This window comes from Danio rerio, chromosome 21 (genome assembly GCF_049306965.1).
Source record: "Danio rerio strain Tuebingen ecotype United States chromosome 21, GRCz12tu, whole genome shotgun sequence".
Classification (NCBI taxonomy): Eukaryota; Metazoa; Chordata; class Actinopteri; order Cypriniformes; family Danionidae; genus Danio; species Danio rerio.
Window position 1 is genome coordinate 21,370,809 of NC_133196.1, and position 12,769 is coordinate 21,383,577.

Below are 12,769 nucleotides of genomic sequence, written 5' to 3' on the forward strand. Positions count from 1 at the left end.
CTTAACACATGTCTCAGTCCAATAAGAACAAAAAGACTTCTTCAGTGATTATTATTATTATTATTTAGTTTTTTGCATAAGCCTTATCTTCAGTGCTAATACAATCTCTCTCTCAAGCCAGACGTTCCTGGGAGTGTGGCCTTTAAGCCCAGTTTCTTTTATTTACAAAGCTGTAATGCGGAACAGTGTGCTCACGGTGTGTTCTCCCCGGCTCACTGTGTCAACAGAGCCCTGCCGTGGAGGCAATCTGTCTCTAAAACAATGTTTGGAGTTTGATACACAGCAGAGCAGAGTATTCACAGCCTCAGGAGAGCTTATCACAATATCAGTCAATATCAGACGCTGCACCCATCTCCTTAAGCCCCCTCAATCATTATATTAGATTTAATGTGATCAGGAAGACAATTATGAATCCTCTTATCATACATGGAGGCATTGTCAATCTAATCTTGATGATTATAAGTTCCTCGGGAGCTTTTGTGGCACTCTTCTCGATTGCATTTCAGAAGAACAACTCAAGCGCAAGAGGGGTTTTATAGGGATAATAATAATCTGTATGTCGTGATACATTGTTTGTTTTCATAAGATGGAAGTGAATGACCACATACTCCCAGTTTACACCTGGTTTAAAGGGTCTATAAATATCTGCTGTCCCTACAATGTGTCTGCCAGTTTCAGTTGAAATACACACTTTAAATTATTAACAGTTTTCTGCAATTTGCTATTCATATATTTTATCTTTTTTATCTATGCTTTCGTAATTGCTTTATCTTATCTTGATTTTTCCAAAATGATTTTTTAAATATTTTAACAGTTTGAAGTGGTATATTGCCTGGATTGGTGGTGTAAATTATGGTTAATAAACTGGTCGTATCATGGGTTTCGTAGGTTGACCATCAACCGTTTTTTTCAGAGTGTGACAAGCTAACAAAACACAATGCTGTCACTCTGATACCAGTTTTATTTTCAAAGAAAATAACAAAGCACTGCAGTGTTTGGGTGTTCTGTGTTTGTCTGAGATAATTAGCCTACCAAATTGTGTATATTACATACAAAGTATAAAGGTGATTGGTTAGTTGTCATGTGACTCTGTGCACTCGCCGCATTCATTCAACTGCGTGCGTCTGGATGGGCGAACTCGTCACACCGCTTATGCACGTAAGCTGCGCACCTCCGTTGGAAATAACGAACTTGCACGAACTGTAGAAAAGACTAGGCCCCTATAAGGCCGCTGTCATTTGCGATCTCCAGCAGTTGTTCTTGCACAGACATGGTGGATTCGCCTGATTTGTTGACAAATAGGCAACAAATCTATTCCTTGGCAGTTTGTGGGTCCTTTACTGGGCCTTTTTCCCTTTGCAAAAAAACTTTCCAAAGGCGTCTGTTTCTTACTCATTTAGCTTCTTATGGGTTAAATTTGGGCGCTTAAATGAGTGAGATGTAAACGAGAGAATATGGTTATTTTACAACATAAAAGATTTTTTTAAAATAAAAGATCGTTTATATGTTCAGATAATAAATAAAATGGAAATAATTAATGATTTCTTGTGCGGGCCGGTACAAATTGATCCACATACCAGTCCACTGCCTAGTGGTTGAGAACCACTGCTGTATCCCACTATGCATTTATACTGCGTTCTGTTTGTGTTGCTCTGCATTAACACTTCTGAAAAACTAGCTAGTAGTGGAGTTTCTATGTTCCTCTTTGTCGAGTTTCATTTTGGAGGTTTTGTTTACATTGGAAATACCTGTCATGCTACCTTACTTTACAAGAAGCTTAAACTTGCTCAATCAGAGGGAGGAACCGGACATGCAACAACCTTAATCAGGAAGTGAACACAAAACAAACGTATTCATCTGGAGCACCTCTACCGGACTCAACACTTGTTAAACACTCAGGCCAACAGGCTTGCTCCTCACTTACTGCTCTCCGCCCCAACCATGCTCGTCAATGCTACAAAGCCAACCAATAACAGTGCTTACATTACTTGTCGTCACAACGTTTAGTCAGGGTCTGTGATATATTATACTGTGCAAAGTTATAAATATAAAGAAGTATAGTATAAATGAACAAGTATAAATCAGCCTTAATTTATCATAAACTGCAAAATTTGACAAAAAAAGACTTAATTTTGGATTGAATATTTAAATGTGGCCACACGACACCAGATATTCATTTTTTTTATTCATTTTATTACATAAAAAATGCAGTCTCAGTTATCTATTCACCTTCATAGTATGGTAGATAGCAACGTGAACTTTGTCTTGTTTTATATAGCATTTAATGATGGAAAGAAAATTGAAAGCCATTTTTATGTAGCTCTATTCCTTTAATCATTTGATTCTATTTACCCCCTGCCTCTGAGTGCGAGTTGATGTCTCTGTCCTGGAGTACTGCCATTTTCTAGAAACGTGTTCGATATCCTTTTCCCTCAATGTTATTAACTCGGCTTCTGTTGCATAGCAGGATCCCTAATAGACAGAAATACATAATCTATGCTAAAACTGCTCTAACTGCTCAAGTGGAACTGCATAATGATCTCAGCGTGTTTGAAAATGGATGTGGAGACTCTGAGTTGGCTCCATCTTTGCGTGTGATCTCATCCTTAGTGTTTTTTTTAGCATGGCGCTTGTGTCAATGCCATGGACCTCTGGCAGTTCACCCCACTGCACGAGGCTGCATCGAAGAACCGTGTGGAAGTGTGCTCACTGCTGCTGAGTCACGGAGCAGACCCCACGCTGGTCAACTGCCATGGGAAGAGTGCGGTGGACATGGCCCCGACTCCTGAACTCAAAGAGAGGCTCACATGTGAGTTTATCTTCTACTTGCATTTACAAAACTACTTAATTTAGGGGTCAGTAGGATTTTGCTGCTCACCAACGCTGCGTTAATCATGTTAAAGTCCACATGAACCAGAAGTTGCAACCGCTTTTTTCATATTATGACGCAGTTCCTAGAGAAATTGAATTTTCAATGAGAAAACAGTGGGTGTGGCTTGTTTTTTATACTACGAGCTGATTGGATGTAGTAAAATAGGCATTTCATTAAGAAAGGTCAGGAAATGGGTTTTAGAAGAATTATTACAACCTGACAGACACCTCCTGCTCACCATTTCTGTTTGTTTTCTAAACTGACAGTTAAAGTATGTTAATCAAGTCCAATACCTCAAAATCAAGTCATCTGAGAATTTAACTGAAAGTAAGTGCATTTTCAGATTTTGATTAAAGATTACAAGGGCAAACATTTGTTTTCCCTAATGACATGCACAAATGTATTATTTGCAACAAAACTAGCAATGTGAGTTAACAAAATAATGTGGTTAATTTTGATTTCGCTTGTACTTTAACTTGTGTTTGGATAACAAATACTGTAATATTGTGAAAAAGTATAATTCAATTTAAATAGTTTTTAAATAATTGAGCTGAATTTCCATTTTCAAGTTAATGAGTTGTTGCTAAAGATAAAAACAATATAAAAATGTTAATCTATAAAAATTGTAACCGAAATTGGAAAAAAAATAAAAATAAACGGGGGCTAATAACTCTGACTTTAAATGTGTGTATATATACTGTTTTTACGACCTCCTCGTTTGAGTGTCGCAACATAAAAAAGCTCAGACAACAAAAGAATATATATGCAACTTATTTATTATATAAAACTAATAGAACAAATCAAGAAACAAACAAATGTCTAGAGAATAATAAAGAAAATGACAATCTTTAACTAAACATATAAATAATGCCAAAAAAACCCATAAGGTTGCCAAAAAAGATGGTCTTGGCACGAGGAAGGCCAAGTAGCCACACAGTCCTCCAGAAGCTAGCACACACTCGCATTTATTTGCTTTGAACCAATTGGTGAGCAACCATGGCACCCAATCAGGATCTGCCACATCCAACTGGAGTCCTGGGGAATATATTTATATACACACACACACACATACATACATACATACATACATACATACATACATACATACATACATACATACATACAGATGGTTGGGTCAGAATTTGGTGCAAGCAACATGAAATTCTCATCATGGATGTACAGCCGACAAATCTGCATCAACTACATGATGCTATCATGGCATTGTGGACCAAAATCTCTCAAAACCATTTCCAGTACCATTAAGGATTAAGTCAGTTCTGAAGGCAAAAGAGAGTCCAACCTGGTACGAATAAGGTGTACTTAATAAAAATGGCCAATGAGTGAATATTAATTAAACAATGTAATACGTACTGTTTTGAACGAATGTGTTGTGTGGGTTTAGTCATGCCTTGATAATGCAACTCCTCCTACCACCATTACATTCAAAACAGCCTTATTTCGCATTGCTCAAGAGTGAATTAATGACAAGAGACCAGGATCTTTCACCAGCACTCAACATAATTGTCATCAGAGCCCACAAAACTCGTCCCACTCGTTCACCTCGCGAATGTAAGTGAGCCAGACTGAACTCCGAGCTCTGAACAATCACATTCTCTCTGGCACACAGACAGACACATCAAGGTTTAGAGAAAGAAAGACGCCTTTAAACAAACAATATTCTCATTGTGCAGTATTGAAGCGCAGAAGCGGCTGAGCTCCAGTGTGCTGATGAGGTTGGCAAGCGACGCTGTTATATATTTTTTCCTGTGAATTCTCCATCTGGCTTCTCCCAGTGTGGGGTGATTGATGCAGATCTGACTCAAACTTTACACTATTTGCTGTGTACAGGTTTTCCTTGATGTGGTATTTGTGCTGGTTTAGGTTTTGGGATTATGCTAGGAGTATTTTAAGATTCAAGTGGCTGTTTTGTAGTGCTTTTGATTTGTTAGTAAAGTGTATATGGGTTAAATTTGGATATTCCTTTAATAATTTCTATATTATTCCAATATTCTGTTGAAATTCTTGCTTCTGATTGGCTCTAAGGTGTGCAGTATAGTAGTTTCATGCACACCTGTTTAAAGTTTTTCAGTTGAGATTATATCTGTCTGTGGTCTGGCCCTCCAACCACCAGTATTGACAACAAACAGAACTCTCCCAAAACCTTTTTTCTGATCTTTTTGAATGAAATGTCTACTTTACTACATCCAATCAGCTCGCATCACAAAATGAAAAAAACTAAATGGTCACAGCTACTGGTTAATTGCGAAGGTTGTTTTGGTCAAACATAATATTACCTCAAACATTAGTAAAAACCATAGTGACTCAGTAACAGTTGCCAGAGCCTTCATTCCTCCATAATCTTGAGAACACAGCTGGAGAAGATCAGCTACTCACAAATACACTCAAAAATATTTGAGAAGGGGTAGCTAATACCTGTTACTATGAGCTGTTAGATATGGCTGTGTCGTTTATACATACACACACACACACACATTATCTCTCTCTGTCTTACACACTCTTTGACTCTGCCTGTGACAGATTTAAGCTAGGAGATATGACGAAACTGATAGAAATTTGGTTAAATATTGCATCTCAAAGAGCATTAAGAGCATTACGGCCATCTGTAACAATAGTTTATATATCTAAAAATAATACTATTTTCATGAGTACAGGTCAGAATATGTTTTTTGATGAAAATTTTTGAACAAATGTTTTTGCCATGCCTAGTGATATTAGAGCATTATTTCACTCACATTTTTATTTTATTTTTTCTCCAGGATGTTTGAAATAGACAACATAACTACATTTAATATGCTATCGTATGCATAGGAAATCACTTTTGTACCTTTTATTTTGATGATTTGACTCATAGTAATGTAAAAATTGTAGTTTTATTCTTTTATTTTTCATATTAGTTATAAAATTAAACTTTATTGTATTTTATTAACACCCACTGCCCCCTCACCTAAATCCAACTCTCACAGTAATGTAAAAATAGTAATTATATAGATTATTTTTCATATTATTTATGAAATTACACTAATTTATATTATATCTACCGCACCCCAACCCTAAACCCAGCCCTCACAATAACGTCAAACTAGTAATTATATAGATTATGTTTCATATTATTCAATTATACAAAATTGTATTTTATTACCACCTATAGCCCCCCAACCCTAAATTCAAACCTTAACATTAATGTAAAAATAGTAATTATATGAATTATTATTCATATTATTTATGGAATTACACTAAATTGTATTTTATTAATGCCTACTGCCACCCAACTCTCACAATAATGTCAAACTAGTATGTTTATTAATTATTTTACATATTATTTCTGAAATACACCAATTTGTATTTTATTAACATCTACCGCCCCAACCCTAAACCCAGCCCTCACAATAATGTCAAACTAGTAATTATATAGATTATTTTTCATATTATTTATAAAATTATACAATTTTTTTTTATTAACACCTACAGCCCCCAACACTATTCAAACCTTAACATTTATGTCAAACTAGTAATAACATTGATTATTTTTCATGTTATTTATGAAATTATACTAAATTTTATTTTATTAACACATATTGCCCTCCAACCCAAAATCTGAACCTTAACAATAATGTAAAAATAGTAATTATATCAATTATTCATATAATTTCTGAAATACACTGAATTGTATTTTATTAATGCTTACCGCCCCTCAACCCTAAACACAACCCTCACAGTAATGTAAAAATAACAATTATATCATTTATTATTGATATTGTGTATGAAATTACACTAAATTGTATTTTATTAATGCCTACCACCCCACAACCCTGAACCCAACCCTCACAGTAATGTAAAAAGTGTAATTATTGTACAGTCAAACAAATTCTGCTGATGTCCAAATCCACAGCTGTATCCCTTCTAGACTTTACCGTTTAAACCTCAGTAGTATCCATAGCAAGGCACAGTGACAGTTGTAGACCTTTTTGTAAACATTGAATGTTTTCTTTGCCAAAATGTTTTCAAAAATGATGTTTGTGTCTATGGTGAATATGGTAATGATATATAAAGATGATATAGAAATGAAATTATTGTCTCCTATTGAATTTCAGTGTTGTAGCATTATAAATCATGAAAACAACACATTCATATAGATGTTTTCTAAATTTAACAGTGTTTTTAAACATTATTTTAAGTCAGTTTAATAATAAATAGTAAATAATTTCTCATTAATTTTAAGAAGTGAATGGGTGGGCGAGTAGGAAGTTCTGCTAAATATCAGCACAGCTTTGTTTGTCTGTGTAAAATTTCCTGCTGTTTTCTTATTCACTAAACTCGTCACGTGTGCAGAAGGAATAATCTTCCCTCTCTGCCTTTCTTCTGAACAGAAGCATAACAAATTGAATGTTCGGCATTAATTTGATCAGGTCAGACGCTTCAGTCATGCATTTTAGGCATCCTACCTCACATTTTAAAGCCTTTATTGCATTGTAGCTGTGAAGCTTCAATTACTTTTTTTCACGCTTTGTCTTGATGAATTATGTCTACCAGTGGCTTCTGTCAGAGCGTCTTGCATCACTTCTCTAAATATTCTCTTTTTCCTCTGGCACAGACGAGTTTAAGGGCCACTCTCTGCTTCAGGCGGCGAGGGAAGCAGACATGACCAAGGTGAAGAAGACTTTAGCTTTGGAGATCATCAACTTCAAACACCCGCAGACGCACGAGACGGCACTGGTAAATCTGTCTGCATTCACTTTAAAGATCGGTGGATGAGGTTAAACATGCAAATATCAATATTCTGTTTTTATTTAATCACTATCATGCCATAATCTATGTAACCACAGAAGGTTTTTAGTTCACTTTATAATGCTTGGGTATAATAGTTCACATTCTACTTTTATTTGACTTTCCTCACTTACATAAACTTAGTGTCCTGTCCAAATATTGTTGGATTGACTGTATATTAATTATTTACTTAGCATCATGCCGCAATAACATCTGAATAATTTTCTTTTTTTTTTTTTTGTTAAACCATTGAAAGAGGTAATTAGTAGCATATGTTAAATCAATGAGTCGGACATATTTTTAGACACATTTACATTTGCATTAATAATTTGGCTGACAGTTTTATGAAGAGTGTCTTAAAATAAAAGAACAACAATAAAAGTAATTGATGCAAATATGTTAATCTAATTAGTCTAATATGGAATATTAGCCTGCAAAGAAACGTTAAAAGATTTAAAATAGCAAGGTAGTAATACATTTTCCCAGCATTTAAAAAAAAAATTGTTTCCCACCATTTTTATTTATCTCAATTTTTCTAATGGTTAAACTAGATAAAAAGCATGCAACGTTTGAAACAAAGCAAAAATAAGATAGAATAGAAAAAATGCAAATAAAATAAAACATTTAAGCTAAATTTAGGAATTTTAGATTTCTCAAAAATATTACTCACCCACTATTATATATTATGTGTTATTCTGGATAATTCTAATGTTTCAACTATAATAGGTAAAAGCATGACTAAATACTTTAAATGTATTATCAGTAAAGATGTGAACCTACACTAGTATCATGGTTCGGTTATGATTATCATGCCATCAATTTGATTCAATTCGATACGTTGGTCCATCATGGTGCTAGATGATGCTTTTCATACACAATTTCATATTTTACTCTGCAACACAATATATTTTGTAATAAAATGTATATTTTTTAAATGTAATATTACTTTTATATTACTTAAACGTAAATATTACTTTCTGAGCGTTGTCGAGCAAGTTGTTAAACGCCTATGATTGGTCACGCGCTCAATAGAAAGGGCTGCGGTGTTGCTGTTCACTGATGAGTGACACTGATAAATGGCAGCGGTGATCACAGCTGATCTATAATAGATGCGGGGGAGAAAACTCGCTCTGCAGACACACTCGTGTCTGGATCCACAATTATCACTTTAACAACCAAGGTGAGAGATAATGTCACAACAGCAGGTCAAAGAGGCCACAGTGACATTGAAAGAGAGAAATGGAGTTTACTTTCATTTTCTCTATAGCTGTGAAATAGGGGCTTCTTCTGTAACCTCAGTGTCAGTAAATGACTGTCCAGCAAACACGCAGTGAATTGTGCAGAGTTCCTGCATTTAATTACTCGCGCTCGCCTCCCTCACCATAGTATTCTACCGCGACATACCGCATATAATATAAATGACGTCAGTACATAATAACTGGTTAGGATCTATTACTGAACCACGTTTACAACACAGTGCACTGAAGAAACAATTAATTTTGACACAGCTAATTATCAAATTTTATTCCATTCCTATTGAAGTTAAAACAAGCTGTTACGGCCCAAAATCCAAAACTGACTTTATTGAAATCAGGATTTGAGCCGAACATAAAAGACAAAGACGCTTGAATATGACAAATTGATGTCCACATCATTATATTTAATCTAATTTCAATCAACCTTACAAGAAGAAACAAAAATTAACAGTAAATAACCAGTAGCTGTGTAGGGCAGCTAAACAAGAACTGACTACGACTGTTCTTCCAGCAGAGATCTTGCCTATCTCTCATGAAAATGAATAAAAACAGATCAATCTCCCGGACAACTGCTTTCCTTGTTAAACTAAACAAATAACAAAACGTGACTATGAAAATTAATATCCACTACCTGCTACAAAATTGAACAAAGTGTCCAAATAAACAAACCATCTAAGCAAACTAGTTAACACATTACGAATGCTAAAGAATCATAAGATAACAGAAGCATAACAATGAAAAGAGTGCTATGCAGAGCAATCCTGGTATGCGCAGAGCAGCGCCAGCCAGACAGTGTGAGAGTGAGTGAGAGCCACCATTGCTGTCGGGCTTATATACAGAGACTCCCGATGACGTCACCTGCGTCATCCAATCTGGACAAGAAGTTCTCAAACTCCACCTAAAACTCAGACAAGCACAGAAACACAACACACAACCATACCAAAAGCAAAATATACAGTAAGAAAAAAACTTTCTCAAAAAGAATAAAGCTTTTATTATTTATTTTTACTGTTCAATTTACTGCTTACGTTTTTGTCTCTGTTTCTTCAACTTAAGCTAAACTTTTAATTTGATGAGTTGTTGTAAAGATGCTGTGTATACAAGTGTATTACAAAGCAATTTGCAGATGAACCTTGTGTGTTCATGTCCTCATAGTGTGAGACGACAGACATTAAAAACAAGCATAATACAGTAGAACATGTGTGTGCTCAGTGTATTCCTTGATTTTGTGAGTATATTTAAGTCAAATAATTCACACAGCTGCTAATTTGCAGAATGTTCACAGTGTTTTCTTTCATGAAATTTTTCCTAATGGTGAATAAATGTTTTAAAAGCACTAAGAGAGCCTCTGTCCTGTATTTCAGCACTGTGCGGTCGTTTCACCTCACCCAAAACGAAAACAGGTCACTGAACTGCTGCTGCGGAAAGGAGCCAATGTCAATGAGAAGAACAAAGAGTGAGTGAAAGTGAATGGATTGTTCTGGATTTACGAATGTTTTTACCTTGAAGACTTATAGCAAGGTGTTTCTGTCCTTGTCGTGATCTTCTCTGTTGGTCTGTTGTGCAGCTTCATGACGCCTCTCCATGTGGCAGCAGAACGAGCGCACAACGACATCCTGGAGGTTCTGCAGAAACATGGGGCCAAGGTACACAGCTGTTCCCACATCAGCAGGCGCTCCACATGTTCATTTGAGCTGCCACACACACACATTTACAAACCTGACACTTCACTTCACCTTCACAACTCACTGTACAATCTGCTTGAAATGAGACACTGTTTTTAATGCACCTGTCAATTTTGGGCTTTTTGGCATCTCATCAAATGTTTTGTCTGTCTAATGTACAGAAAACTGTGGAGGCACTAAAGTATGTCATGCACATGATGTGTCCAGTGCTCAGAATCCATAAGTACACCCCTTACAAATCTATCTTTTAAACTCAAATCTGGAGCTTTTCTAACAAAATAACTTATCATAATGGTCCAAAAACCAGTACTCCCAAATTTTTGTTATAGAAAAAAAGTAAAAACTAATTTTAAAAAGAGGATAAATCAAGAGAAGTAAAAAAATTAGAAATTTTGTTAAAATTTTGTAGCCTGTAATTTTTTTTTTTTGCTTGAATTTAAATGTATTATTTTATCTATATATGTTTGGTGACTAAAATATTATTTTAATAAATATATCTGTTTAATAAATCTGTTTTGTTTAAAAAGCACCACAATACATTGCCTATATTCACTGAGATAAAATATTCATTTTCAAAATGGTGTGTACTCAATTATGCTGAGCACTGTATGTTATACACGCACAATATGTACATTCGTAGAAAACATCCAAATACACTTAATTGTTTTTCTTCTCAAGTTATCAGTCTGTAAATTTACGACATAGACATACATAGTGCATGCAAAAGTATCCCATGTGCATGACATAGTATTGCGTGCAAACACTAAAGTCTTCATTATTAAGTCTTTTATATATATATATATATATATATATATATATATATATATATATATATATATATATTTTTTTTTTTTTTTTTTTTTTTTTTTTGCACGTTACTTTAGGCGCTCTGCAGAATACATCCAAAATACACTTGTGTTTTTCTCACGTTATCGGTATGTGTCTGTAGAGTTCAAATGCAATACAGATGTTGCTCAAAAGTTTTCCTAAAATTATCTATAATTACTGACTTTGGCAATACTTGCACTGATCTGCAGTTTTATTCATATCAATATACTTACTGTTCATATACAGCATTTTACTGGTAATATATATTTCAAATGTTTTTTTATATTTTAAAATTGAAAGGAACAGGAAGTGATAGTGATTAGTAAAGTATTTTATAAATTCTAAACTTAATTGAAGTTGTTGGAAGTTAAAATGTACGCATTTATATATAACAAATGTATGAGTTACTGTAAACTGAATTTAAAGTTAATGTAAAATATTGCAAGATGCTTAAATGTGTTGCGGTACAAATTAGAAGGCTCCTCTAAATGCAGCCCCAAAATGCATCCTTTATTAAATGAAGGCTACAACTGGTGGATCCTATGCATCATCAGACATCCCAGGATTAATTTTTTTGCTCGGGGTGAAGTCTAGGTAGGATACAGCTGCAGGTATGCACATCAATATAGCATCATTTTTGTAGCACTTTATAACAATAATTAATATTTTTACAGTACTGTGATGTTGGGGTGAGGGTAGGCATTAATAAAATACAATTTATTGGGTAATTTAATAAAAAACATAATACTCTGTACAACTACTGTTTTTACATTGCTGTGATGGTTGGGTTTAGGGTTTTGAGGAAGGGGTAGACATTAATAAAATACAATAAATGGGAAATTTTATAATAATGTAAATAATTCTCGTTAACTTCCAGATGCAATCGTATCTGATCTAGCAACAACCTTATCTTAAGATTTAAAATGTACCCACAATTGTAGAGTCACTCATATGTATATAAATATATTAGTGGAATAGAGTAGAGAGTATAAGTAATAACAAAAAAAGCAATCAGATTCAAACAAAGAGCAATAAAATGTTCTGTGATAGTCCTATTTGACCAAACACATGACACAGAACAAGGGTGTTATTTTTTACGGAATACATGTTAAAATGTTTATAAAACGTGAGCGTTAGACAATTACTGTAAGTGTTCAGGAAAAAGATGCAGTCTTTTGAAAAATGACCAAAGGTGAAAGTGAGTAAAATAGATTTTGTGTCTCTTTGGGATGGCACTGCAATATGCTGTTCACTTGCAAAAAAACTAACAAAGGTGTAGAATGTGCCCTCTACAAGCAGAGCTTTTTGTGTTTGTTCTCACCTGAGCTGAGAAAGAAATCAGT

The 12,769-nt window shown here is 34.6% G+C and overlaps 1 protein-coding gene across 6 annotated transcripts in view; it reads left to right on the forward strand.

Moving 5' to 3' along the window:
- Window positions 1-12,769, forward strand: part of tnksa (tankyrase, TRF1-interacting ankyrin-related ADP-ribose polymerase a) — a 174,401-nt gene that overhangs the window by 100,755 nt on the left and 60,877 nt on the right. For all 6 annotated transcript variants that reach the window (XR_012396727.1, XR_012396728.1, XR_012396729.1 and 3 more), the window contains 4 exons: window positions 2,623-2,809; window positions 7,485-7,606; window positions 10,278-10,369; window positions 10,481-10,559. Coding sequence is in view for 3 of the 6 variants with exons in the window: in XM_068218960.2 (XP_068075061.2) it covers window positions 2,623-2,809; window positions 7,485-7,606; window positions 10,278-10,369; window positions 10,481-10,559 (480 nt within the window). In the remaining 3 variants the exon portion in view is untranslated. The remainder of the gene's footprint in view (window positions 1-2,622; window positions 2,810-7,484; window positions 7,607-10,277; window positions 10,370-10,480; window positions 10,560-12,769) is intronic.